The sequence below is a fragment of the Diplodia seriata genome, assembly GCF_021436955.1.
Source record: "Diplodia seriata strain FDS-637 chromosome Unknown scaffold_1, whole genome shotgun sequence".
Classification (NCBI taxonomy): domain Eukaryota; kingdom Fungi; phylum Ascomycota; class Dothideomycetes; order Botryosphaeriales; family Botryosphaeriaceae; genus Diplodia; species Diplodia seriata.
Window position 1 is genome coordinate 4,590,144 of NW_027117308.1, and position 12,523 is coordinate 4,602,666.

Sequence of the window (12,523 nt, forward strand, 5' to 3'; positions counted from 1 at the left end):
TCACCTCGACGCCGCACCCGCACCACCGTCGTGCACCGGCGCCGGCGGCTGCGGCAGCGCTGCCTCTCCCACGCCCGTCGTAGCAGCGCCGCCGTGTCTGCCGGGCCGGAAGAGGTTGCTCAGGCGCCTGCTCCTGCGACGGTCGTCCTCGCCGGGAGGAGGAGGAGAGGCGACCATGTTGGCGTCGCGCGAGTTGCGGTCGATGGCCATGCGGCGGGCCATGGCGAGGCGCTCCTCGCTGGTCGAGTTGGCGTCGTGGCCGCGGAGGTGCAGGAGGTCACGGAGCATGCTGCGGCGGCGGTGGTCGTGGGGCGATGGCGGGATGTTGGCGGCGGCGGCGTCCGTGGGGGAAAGAGGCGGTGCGAGGATCGAGGCCGAACGGCGGGTGCTGGCGCTGTTGTTGTGGTGGTGGTGGGAGTCGGGGTGGTGTTCGTCCGTGGGCGAGGCGGGGTTGAGGTCGATGCGGCTGTGCGAAGTGCAACGTTAGCATGTCAGGTTCGTTGCAAGAGGGATGGCGGTGATGATGGTGGGCGCGGGCGCGGGCCTCGTAGATCATCGCGCCAAGGCTAAGCATGATAGGAAACTTACCATAGCGGACACGTCCCGCTGACGTTGAGCAGCCACGGGTCAATGCATTCGGGATGGAACTTGTGGTTGCACGGCAACAGACGGACGTCCTGGCCCGGCTCAAACTCCTCGGTGCAGATGGTGCAGCCCGTGTACGCGTCGCCCTCGGAAGCCAGGTTTTCCGCGCTGCCGCCGGCGGCTGCCGGCGCGATGCCCGCTTCAGTAGAGTCAGCCTGCTGCTCAGTACCGTTCGTTGGCTCTGCAGCGGCTGAGCGCGGAGCTCCCTCGTGCGAGATGCGGCCATTGGCGGCGGCCGTTCCCGCCCCGCCGGTTGCTCCGGCTGCTCCAGACTGCTGCTGGCCGTGAGCGTCCGCGTCCGTCGCCTGCTGCACGTTCTCCGCGCTGTTCCGTGCCGTGGTGTCGCCCATCTCCACGTCCGTTGGCTTGGGAGCATTTTGCTGGTTGGTGTTGTCCCCGAACTTGACGACGGGAAGCGTGTCCAGCATTGCCCGTGCGATACCGCGCACGCGCGTCTGCCGCGATCCTCCTCTTCCGCCGTTGAGCACCACACCCGGTCCATATCGCTCTGGGTGGCGATGTGCCCGTAACGCTCCAGTGATGATGATGACGAGGAAAAGCGCGGTGATTACGCCAGTAATGCTGTACAGGATGATCATAGCCACGGCCGTGGACGGCGACGGACCCAGCGGGTTGCTGTTCGACTGGGTCTGGTCGGAACCAGTATCGCCGTTGGTGCTCATGGTGTCGTTGCCGGTGGTGAAAGTGCCGGCGGTAGAGCGGATCGTCACGAAGTAGACCTGGCCGGCCTGGCTGGTGGTTGCGATGAGGTTGTCGAGAAGCTGCTGCGACGCGGTCGCATTGACCATAGAATACAGGAAGGGGAAATTGTCGCCGACGCCGGTGACGTTGCAGGAGCGGGCAGACTTGCTGAAGAACAGGGCAGCGGCAGCGCCGTGGTCGATGGCAGTGTGGAGGACGTCGGTGGCCTGCGAATATCCGCGGTAGGCGTCGGGATCGCAGTCGATGTAGGCGATGTTGGAGGAATTGAGGCGCTCGGCGGAGGCGTCGGATGCGTAGAAGAGCTGGCCAGGGAGACCGTCCGAGACCTGGGGGCGGGCAGTCAGTATATGCGTGTTTCGGGCAGGATGGTCGGGGCCATGGGCGTGTAAGAGTAAGACGAAAACGTACGTCGAGATCGTCAGCCGCGCGGGCAGTGAGCGGGACTACTTGGGCGACGGGCACGCCTTCCACGGTGCGGCGGGCGACAGAGAGGACGAGCTGGCTGGTGTCGGCGTACTGGTCCGTCGCATTGGACGGCGTCACTGTCTGGGCCGACACGGCCTGTTGGAGGACCACGGCAACGGCGCAGGTCGCGCGCACGTAGCGCATCAGCACGGTCGCAGACATGGCGCGGGCGCAGCAGATTGGCGGTTACAAGGATGCGTGGGCGAGCATTGCGGACGGGGCGCAGTCGACGGGAGTTGAAGTCACTGCTGCAAACAGGCCCAGCGCGTGCGGAGGTGGAGCGCAATCGCAATCACTGGCCTTAAGAGGCTGCCGCTGTCGGTGCCGGCGCCCGCCGGAGGCCAAGACAGGCAGCCGCCGCACTTGCTTCTCTCGTGCACGCCCTGCTTTTCCCATTTTTCCATCCTTTCCCCGCACCAACGACCGTCCGCCCCCGCCAGCGCTCAGACTCCAGCGCCGCCCTTATCGCCGCCATGCGCCTGGCCGTTTGCTGCGCCTCTGCTCGCCCGCGCTGCATCACCGCGACACGCTGCCAGCCCTCGCGGTGACGCTGCGACGCTGCACATGACGCGCAGGGCCGGGCTGCGGGGTGGAGGCCTGGTCGCTGCATGATTACGCATCCGAACGCTGCGTCGGGCCCTGTTTCAGCAGGCGCTGCAGGGTGTGCTGCTCGATCTGCCGTCGTCGCGGCTCCTGCTGTGGCGCCGCCCAGCCCCGGCGCCTGAAATTTCACCTCCGCTGCAGCACCCACCCACACGAGCCTCGCTTCCCCTGCCTCCTTCAGCCGGCCGCCTCGGAACTTATTGCCGCCGCCGTCCATCAACGGATGTCAGAAGGCCGTCCGTTCTCGAGCTTGCTGCCCTTGCCTCTCAACAACCCCAAGCCTGGAGACGTCATGATCGTAGGCCTTTGCAACTCGGATTACTGATTGCGATCTTCCCCGGCGTTTCAATATCGAGGCAGCCCACCGTTATCGCGTGTGCCTCGGTTGTCCTTACTCAGTCCCGCCACTATCAACGCCCCGGAACAGATTGAGCCGGGTAGTTCCCACCGTACTCGTACACGACAGCGCCATACCAATATAATCGTGGAATTTGTTCGCCCGTGGAATCTGAAATGCAGCACTGGGGCCTCGCCTCAGCGGACTCCGCAGTGTGGGGCACAGGCTTGCCGAGATGTGGACTGTCGTTTGACAATAAGATACACGAAGGGGGAATAGATTCTCCGGCTTGCAATGTCTCGCAGGAGGTCCCTCCGTCCACGAATCCGGTAATTGCGCCTGAACTACTATGGATGCCTGCTTCATGTCTGGATGACACGCCAGTCCTGTGCAACGCCCCGCCCCGCCCGGCTGCGGCATAAATTTGGTCGTCGTCCGTCTTGTCTGGACCCTTCTTCTGTATATGCAGCTTTACTTTGCGACGCTGATATTGTTGTTCCCACCCCGTGAGACCACCATCGGTTCGTCACTCGGCTCTGAACGCCACAACTTTCCAACCACAGTTCACCCTCGACAAGGAAATGCATGCGGAAATCGGCAATATTTTGTTCTCGTGACCCCTTGCACGAAGACCCTGAAAATCATCTGAGACGTCTCAGGACTCATCCGTGCAGTTCGCCGTTGATCATGACGTCGTTCAACGAAGCTGTTATGGGCCACATGGTTTGCAAATACAAGCCGCTATGTCACCCGCAGCATGTGAAGTGGGCAAGAGACATGACGGAACCGGCGACGCGCATACCAGCGACAGTCATGACGTGCCAACACTGCTGGCTGGATCATCAGCGTACCCTGCCCAGAGTACAGAATATTGACAAATTCTTGGGACGTTGGTGCTGTGGGTGTCCTAGACTCGAAAGGCGAAAGTCGATGGTTAGCGCAACGTCTGGCCCTTGACCGACCTGCCGGATCCTGATCCTGATCCTGATCCAGCAACCTTGTTCACCACCTCAAAACGTCTTCAGGTGCGCATGTGAAGTTTCCCAAGCACCATCTATCATTGTTACATCGTGTCTATCTCTACACAGTCTTTGTTGGTCCCACCATCCACTCACCTCGCCATCAGTAGTCAGCAAAATGCTATGGGCGGCATGTACCGCGGGATCTATGAGGACCCTGACGTCGAATACATACGGATTTGGAACGGCGAACTCCATGCGATGCGTGCCTTGATACCAGAGCCGTGGTCACTCCTCGCACTAGACTTCCCCACAGTGTGCGGAAGTTCCCGGGGAACTACGACTCAATAATAGAACAAGCATGTACTTCCAGCTTGGCAGCTGAACGCCGATATGCGAGCGGGGCCGTGAGAGCTATTGCCCGACAGACGTTTGAATGTTTCGTTGTTCCGAGAATGAGAAAGGTTGCTTTGAGTGCCCTCGCAGCTTCTCTGCTAATTATAACCGCTGCAGCGGACAATGGCGATGGCACAAGCTGTACGGCCGATTCAGCGTGTGTATGTATCCACCAACCCTTGTAGAGCATTGTCGCAATAGCTGCAGCAAAGTTTCCGGGGATTTTTTCAGCTGATATGGACTTTGGCAGGAACGCAGTGCCTCCTCCCACCTTGAGGGGGAGAATGACCTTTCATCATGCACAGAAGAGGATCTAAGAGGTACGGTTGAGATCTAGTGTTGACTACCCTTTTCCTGACTTCAACGTTTGCGTTCCCCCCGGCTTCCAGCGCTCACGTGCTTCACCACTTTTACATCAAGCAGCTTGCTCATTATCATCGCAAAACAGCTTTCCACAGCAAGATAGATGACTGCTGTCACACCTCACAGAGCGGTACAGCTTCTGCGGCAGGGGCAGCAACTACATCGGACCCGTCCCTCGCCGCCACGTTGCAGAATACATCATCATCCCATACAACGACGACCACGACCTTTCCACTCCGCCCTGGCGAACGGCCTTTCAAACGCTCGTCAAATATGCGTTCATCTTCGCTCTGCCAGGCTCAAAATGCGTTTTCAACTCTAAGCGCAGCATCATCCAACCTGAACCAAAGCTCTTTCAACGGTTCCTCCTCCTTTTCGACCTCGATCCGACCAAACTCCGTCATGTCATCTGCCTCTGTCTTTCCGGCTCCGCAGTTTGACATATCCGCAGCTTCCTCTGCCCCCTCTCGATATTCTTCAGTCTCAAACTTCGGAGTGGTCATCGTTGCCTTGGTCGGAATTTTTATTTCGTAGGAAAGGAAACACTACGGAATCACTCGTCGTATGTGGGTCCCGATCTATACACCGACTCTGTACGTACGTACATCTGACTTCTTTTTTTCAAGTCTACGTTTGACGAACGGGCACGCTATTCGACATCCTGTCAACCACATTTCCAGCTTTTCACTCTCTGTTCTTCAGTCTTCGGAACACCCTCCGTTCCGTCATCTTCACGCCCCCCGCACGCACCGCTCACTTGCTCATCCCCTCACACTCGGTCTCTCCCTCGTTCTGCATCGTGTCGAGAAGAGATGGCGCGGTTGTTCAGATGTCGTAACTCGAGCCATCTGTGCGGAGCGAGCGAGCGGGGCGACGGGGAGCCTCGCCCGCGGTGTGCCGAGGCTGTTGGGTCGGGTCGGTGGTGGAAGAGAAAGGGTTTCGGTTGCTCGGGTTGAAGGCGATGTAAGCGGGGAGGTCAGCGTGGGGGGCGTCTAGAAGCCAAGGGGGACTGACGGCGCTTCTGTGAGGCACACCCAAGGGGCCGGCGTGGGGGCGATGCACGAGGAGGCTCTTGCCCTTGTGAAACTCAAACTTTTCGCATCTGATTTGGCATCGCGTAACTGCCACCACTTACAAATGAGTGATGCGAGTCGCACCGGGTTAATGCCTACGCGCGTGCGACGCACTCGTTTCGCGGCGGTGGGGCTGGTCCGAAGACGTCTCGGGAGAGTAAAGTGTGGCGCGCGAGGGAGCAAGGTGTGGTAGGAGCGGATCGTTACAGTCTAGTGGAGTTGCGCTGATGGGAGGCTACATACAGCATTTCTGGCTTCTCTCCATGTCATAAAAAATCCAGCCACATCAGGATATGCTGGCGAGGGGCTCACTGGAGTCGATGCCAGTGCGGCGAAATTTGGCCATGGGAGTAAGAAGCAACTTCGAAAGACGATCAACTAAAGCTCCGGTAAGCCCCAGTGTCAAACTCATGTTGAACAAGGCTTAGGGCTATGTGTGGGTGGGTGCTCGTCGTTGAAACGAGTACCACGGGCTATTGATGTCGCTCTTTTTACTTCTTCTCGAGCCACTTCCGCCTCCTTTTCCCCCCCACAGATTCTGCCATGTGCGTTGTCTCTGGTAGGTGGGTTGGTGAGCACGATGATGATCATGGATCCCGGTAAATGACTTACGGCATACGTCATTTCTGGCACACTGGTGCGGTGCGGTGCGGGTGGTCGTGCTTGCGTGCTTGCGTGCTTGCGTGCTTGCGTGCTTGATCATCGAACCTTGTTATTATTGCAGGGCAGGCAGCGCAGCACTTGTCGCGCAGATCGGTCGGCCATGCAAAGATTGTGTCTGATCTTCGCAGGCATCGTGCGTGCGTGCGTGTTATCGGTGCGGTGCGGTGCTGAGTAAACAGAGCGGGGAGGGGGGCTGTGCAGGTGTAGTGCGGTGCGGTACGGTGTCTCGGGGAGCGGGCGGGAGCGCGGGCTATTGGTCGTGGAGCGGAAGAGGGGGATAGGGGTACAATAAAATTGGTCGAGGTGTATGACATTGTCCTTGCGTTTTGCCGGGTTGGGCGGGGGGGGCTTTTTCTTCGGGGAGCCGAAGTGAGTGGTTGTATGTGGGCACTCGCGGAGGTTGGTTGGTGGGATCGGTGGGTGTTGTTTCGTTTTTTTCTGTCGTAAGTAAGATTCCGGCGTACTTTCTGGGGCTTACAAACGGCCTTTAAGGAGATGTGGTATTACTGATTGGCGGAGAACAGCGGGTCAAGGGTGTGTGAGTGGATAGTGTGTTGGAGCTGAGTGAGCAGGATATCGACGGAGAGGAACCGTGGTAGGCCGGACGCATGCATAACTCATTGGTGAGGTTCGATGTTCGATGCCTCTTTACTCACGTGTACGGGCAAGGGGGGCTTCTTTTGGGGCATTGAGAACATTGCGGGTGCTGCAGATGACCAAGTCCCGTCTGGTGGCTTCTATAAGAATGTGTTCAGCCAGCTCTGGGTATGTACCTTCCAACTTGGAGAACCTGTGAAACTGAAGTGGGTCCACTTACCTCGCTAAGTGTGTTTTACTCGTCTTTGCGCGGCTTCAGACTTTCGAGAAAGTAATGGTTCTTTTGTGGCCATTGCGATTTTCACAATGACTGGATGCCAATCGTCAATACATGTTGATGATGCTGGCATTCATGAATCAAAACTGCTGGCAAGCAGAACTCGCCGTTGGTGACGGAAATTCAAATATACGCTGTTAAGGAAATAATCTCATCCCGACCACCGGAATGGTCAGTCCACTCCAGAGCAAGCAAGCAGGAAGTGAAACCGAAATATGCATTCTTGGGGCACAAGTGCGAAGCTGGAGGCACAAGTGCAGAGCTGCGGCTCCCGAGATACGCAATTTTGATAGCACGAACGCACTTGATTAATATATACAAGTAAGCACATTTCAAGCACGTGCCATGCCATAGTGAGAGAGGCCTTGTGCTCATACCTCGTGGACTCTGGACACGGGTCAGTGCTCTCGCACTGAAGTCAGATTTACCGCCTCATCTCAAGCTTCGGATGCAAGCAGCGAAACATGGATGTAATCAAGTCCCATGGGGTAAAAGGAAGGAGATCGCTACTGGCTGCGGTTTCTAGCTGAAGACGACGACTTTTCTCGATCTTTCACTGCTCAAGCGACTCACAACATCCTCAAAGAGACAGATCTTTATTTGACGAAAGTGAACACTTTATTTTATTCATGATGACGTTACTATCCATCATCAATTAATGATGGAGAAGCCAGCATGATCTATTCATGCATTACGGGTTCAAGTCTCCCCCAATGCTGAACCTCCGAAGTGGGGGCTCTCGCTATCACTGTCAACGTGCACAGTGGTCTGCATCGTACAGAAGTGAGGCCCCGGGGACTATTAACAAGATTAAATAGCTACAACAAGCACGAGTGCGTAGTCTCCCGAGCGTGAAGCGCTGCATTGCACACTGGCCCTCATTCAGATCATGAGACAGCTAAAGACTAATTGCTCCTCAGTCAGGCTGACGTAGCACGTGCATCAACAATCGTGGTCTTCTGACCAGAAACACATCGAAGACACGCCCCCCGACAGATGCAAATATTTAAAGTCCCACATTTCTCCGATCCCTGGAGTCCGTCACGAAAGAGTAAGCAAGCTCGCTCGTTATTACTGAAGCGAAGAAGGTTACATCCATGACTGGCCTTCCCTTCTTTATTCATATACCAGTTCTCCGTACTGTCCGGTGAGCTGTTGGAGCTGGCGTGACAGCGGTTGCTCACCTGCACGCGTGAAGTGATGCGCTGCTCTGTCACCTAATGGGAGCCTGCAGCAACACTGGGAAATGCTCGACATCATCATTATCCGATACTGAGGCCCCGCATATTGGTATCCGGATTTTGAGATTCCCCAGCCGCCTCTTGTCCAAATAAGTCGTTCGAAGCCGGAGGAACTCCAGGAGAGAAGTGATGTCGAACGTTTCACGGATTCATTCGCACTTCGCGTTTGCATTCATCTGTGACTCCAGACAATCCAAACGATCTCCGAAGAGGTTTAAGTAGCTGTAAACTGTCAGACACGAAGTCTGGTCAGCGGTCGCGTGGGCGTGGAGTCAGATCACCGGGCATACGTCAGGTCCAAACCAAGTGGCAAACTGGGGCGTTCGGCGACATGGGCAGCTGACAAACAGCGGAGCGGTGCCTCAACACCACGTGGCTGCCGGCGGGGAATCTGGCTCAGCTGCGCGTCACTGCACACCCAACGAGGTCGATGCGCTATAAAATTCCCGGGAAAACCTGGTATCTTTGTGTTGTTCATCTTTTGAGGTACCTGGCTGCTGTGGCCGTGGCTCAAATTCAGATTCTCACTGGCTGGATGCATACTTTTGAGTTCCTACGCCTGACTCGGTTTTGTTGAAACGTAGAACCGTCTTCAAGTTTATCGCGGGGACTCCTATCGGTCATCATTCGAGAAAGTTGATGACCAGCAGCTTCCCGCAATGCTCCCCTGCATCATCATAAAATCACCCTCAAACCAGTACCGGACAGACACGATGGGACAGATGAAAGGCAGTCGGGCAGGAGCTGGCCCCTATTGCCGGAAGTGGCATGGTTGTTGAACGCACCCAACTTCTCCTCTCCACGGAAAGAGTGAGCCCTTCTTTCAAATTGTGTTGTCTCGTGTATTCTATCACCACGTCTGGCGCTTCGTTTGTCTACAGAAAACAGTGTGTCCATCTGTTTTTATCCGGCCTTGAATTCCGCCCTATCTTTGCCAAGTGTCAGAAGACGGGAAGGATCAGCGTTCGGGGATCTGAGCGGCAGCCGTGTCGATACACGTGGGAGCGCTGATGACAATACGTGATCAGGGCTGACATGTGAGCAGCGAACGTGTTGGGGCGGCACGGTAGTGGGATGAGCGTGGGGTGTCACTCGTGCGTTGGGAGGCTGAACCAAACAATAGGCGTTGAGCTACGTGACCTGATGAAAAGAACGCGGTGGTCATCAGGTGTGAGGGTTTTTCACCCATGGGTTACACGTGCCAATCCCTCAGTGTGCCGGATTGATAGTTTAAACAGCAGCGACCAGTGCTTCCTTTATGCTCTCATGGTACGACAACGACAGTCTAATGCGAAAGACGACTATGGACTGTCTGTGTTGACATCACCCCAACTGTCTCCTGCTTTGTGGTTTCCGGAGATACGGAGATGCGTCAGTCGTTGCCGGTCTCTGGAAGGAGTCATAGCGGATGGTGATGGCAGCGCGCATCTTATTCATGCTGAACCACATCACCAAGAAAGTCTCATGCGTATCTTCATCACCATCAATGTTTGTTGCTACATCCGGCGCCTCAAGGAGCATGTGCTCAGGTAACACTGCTCGCTCAACCCCAACACCCCCAAACGAGTGTAATCTTTCAGATGGAAGATGGATAGCGCCGAGGCTATATACATCACTTTAGATAGCGACGTATGAAAGTGCAAACTTGGAGTACTAAATACTCGAGCAAACAGGCAGTCACTTTCGGAGACCAACAGCACATGACTGAGCATCTGGCATCACAAGCGTGAGGTGTGTACCCCTGCAGCACGCTCGATGAACATGACCTACACCCACATCACCGGCGAAGGTCAGGCAGCGAATCCTTGAGTGACGTATCAAAGCGTACAGCAAAAATGACAAGTATCCGCCTTGACAAAATCCAAATCCAAGCGCGTGACCTCTGGCACCAACCAGAAAGAATCGACCAGGCGCAAGGTATGGCTACCCGGAAGCAACGTGCAGAAGCCTTCCATCCACCCTGCGCGTCACAGAAACCTGCACGGGAAGCACGAGCAGTGAGCGCAGCTGTCACACGAACAGCACACATGCGCCCCAGCCACGCCCACCAGACCATCGAGCGGGAGTCCGTCCGACATCACCAGCTGCCCGCCGGCAGCACGAGGAAACTCCTCAGAGCCCGAAACCCGTACATAAAACCACGGCACATTAGCGCCTTACCATCCTCCTCCTCATCACCACCGCAGTGTAGGTAGAGCGGGTATCACTTCACGACAACCCGAATTGCCTCTGCGGCTGGAAGCAACTAATGAATCCATCGACTGTCTCGGTCCGCTGCGGCCTTCCTCCCACCGCTCATGTCTCGTACTTTCTGCCCCAGCCGCGCCTTGGAGCGCGCCGCGCCGCTCACCATCACTCTATAGCGGCGTCCATCAGCATCGTGACTATGTGACGCTGCACATCATCACCATCATCATCCACCGGTCCGCATCACCATCGTAAGACAATGCTGATGCGCACGGAAGCCGCCGACGTTGAGTGCCTGCTGCTATCTATGCCGACGAAGATCAGCGCAGACCGCAGCGCCAGAAGTACGAGACAATGTTCACTGGCGAGAAAGCAACAGTACATGAAATTACCGATGTTGACAGTATGGCTCAAAACCCTCGTTGCTGAATGGAGAAAGGGAGGAGAGGTAGGTAAGCTCTGATTTATAGCCTCCAGCGCAAGGCCACGCCCCGGCGCGAAAACGGCACGAGGGCACGGCAAAGGGCCGTGCGGTATGCACATGCAAGGTTGAATCAAGAGGGATGCGTCCGGTGATACATAACAAGTGGGTGCTGTGCCAACACGCTGATTGACCGAGCGCCGTGCGACACGGAAGGCAAATCACCACAGACGGGCATAAGCGACCGTACAGAGGTCTAATAGAGTGAAGTGAAGAAAAAGCCAATGCAGTAAGGGTATCTTTTTTCCGCCCGCCTCTTTTCCCTCCCCTCCGCCTCTTCCCCCTCCCCTTCCCTCCAACCCCCCCTACACCACCCCAGCAAACCTCCTCGCCACCCACGCCGCGCCATTCTCCAAATACTCCTCGCGCGTGACCGCCACCCCCCTCAGCCCCTCGCCGCGGTCCCCCGCCAACCGCACACCGCCCCTCCACGCCGCGCCCAGCGGATCCGCCGCCCTCTCCACCCTGACGACAAACCTTGCCGGGACCACCATCCGCAACTCGGCCCTCAACCTCTCGACGAAACCCGGGAGCAAGCTGTTCCCGCCGACGACGACGACATTCGCCAGCAGCCCCGGCCACAGGCCCTCGGGCAGCTGGCGCAGCGACTGCATGATAGCCTCGGGGAGGCCGGGTTCGGGCAGCGCGATGTCTTGGGGGTGGAAGAGCAGTTCGGGGACGGCGAAGCGCTCGTTGCCCAGGGGGAGCAGGTCTTCTGTCGTCGTTTTGTTTTTTGCCGTCGTCGTCGTGGTGCTGGACGAGAGGGGGCCGCTTTGGAGCCCGAGCCGTTTCGCCTTTGCGGCGGCCGAGGGGTCGTGGGGGCGGGCGAAGCCGCGTTGGCGGTCGGCGTAGTCGGGGAGGACGTAGTCGACGACGATGGAGGGGTCGGTGTCGGTGGCGTTGGCTGCTTTGTTGTTGTTCCCTTTCCACGTCCGCTCGAGGTCGCGGCCGAAGTCGGACGAGATGAAGCAGACGTCCTCTTTGATCTCGTTGACCAGGTGCGTCTCGTCCATGAAGTTGTAGGCGCGCAGCGAGATGAGCTCTTTCAGGTGGTTGGTGAGGAACTTGCCGCCGACGGTCAGGCGGCGGATGGCCGAGTGGAAGGGCCGGCCGTGGTGCAGCGGCGTGATGGTCGTGTGCGAGTAGCCGGTGTCGATGACGAGGAGCGACTCGGCGGGCCCGGAGGGGGGTGGCGCGGGGGAGGTTGCGCCCGGATCGGAGAAGAGGGAGGGGATGTCGTTGTAGGCGTTGAGGACGGGGCCAAGGCAGCGGTAGTACGAGGCGAATTCGAATTCTTCGAAGACCATCTGGTCGCAGTTGGTCTGCAGCGCTTGCGGGGAATTGGGGGCCTCGGTCAGGACGAGGGTCGTGTCGTGCGGATCGCACTGTGGGCGCAAGCGAGGTCAGTGTCGGCCGCGGAGATCTGAGGTGTATCGCGGACCTTCAGCGCGGCGTCGTTCCCCAGGAACTCATGGTCCCATATGGCCTTTTCTCCCTCCCAGTTCACGATGAA

At 57.5% G+C, this 12,523-nt stretch overlaps 3 protein-coding genes across 3 annotated transcripts; all 3 read right to left on the reverse strand.

Moving 5' to 3' along the window:
* Nucleotides 1-490, reverse strand: SLS55_001322 (uncharacterized protein; the record flags this gene model as incomplete). Its single annotated transcript, XM_066772818.1, is given in 2 exon segments — nt 1-466; nt 483-490. 2 exon segments carry the CDS (start codon nt 488-490, stop codon nt 1-3), a joined length of 474 nt encoding a protein of 157 aa, XP_066638097.1.
* A 94-nt stretch (nt 491-584) lies between these two features.
* On the reverse strand, nt 585-1,977 carry SLS55_001323 (uncharacterized protein; the record flags this gene model as incomplete). Its single annotated transcript, XM_066772819.1, has 2 exons — nt 585-1,694; nt 1,969-1,977. 2 exons carry the CDS (start codon nt 1,975-1,977, stop codon nt 585-587), a joined length of 1,119 nt encoding a protein of 372 aa, XP_066638098.1.
* A 9,338-nt stretch (nt 1,978-11,315) lies between these two features.
* Nucleotides 11,316-12,483, reverse strand: ARP6 (Actin-related protein 6; the record flags this gene model as incomplete). The annotated part of the gene is made up of 2 exons (XM_066772820.1): nt 11,316-12,340; nt 12,480-12,483. The coding sequence occupies 2 exons, from the start codon at nt 12,481-12,483 to the stop codon at nt 11,316-11,318; spliced, it is 1,029 nt and encodes a 342-aa protein (XP_066638099.1).
* Between the last annotated feature and the right edge of the window lie 40 nt (nt 12,484-12,523).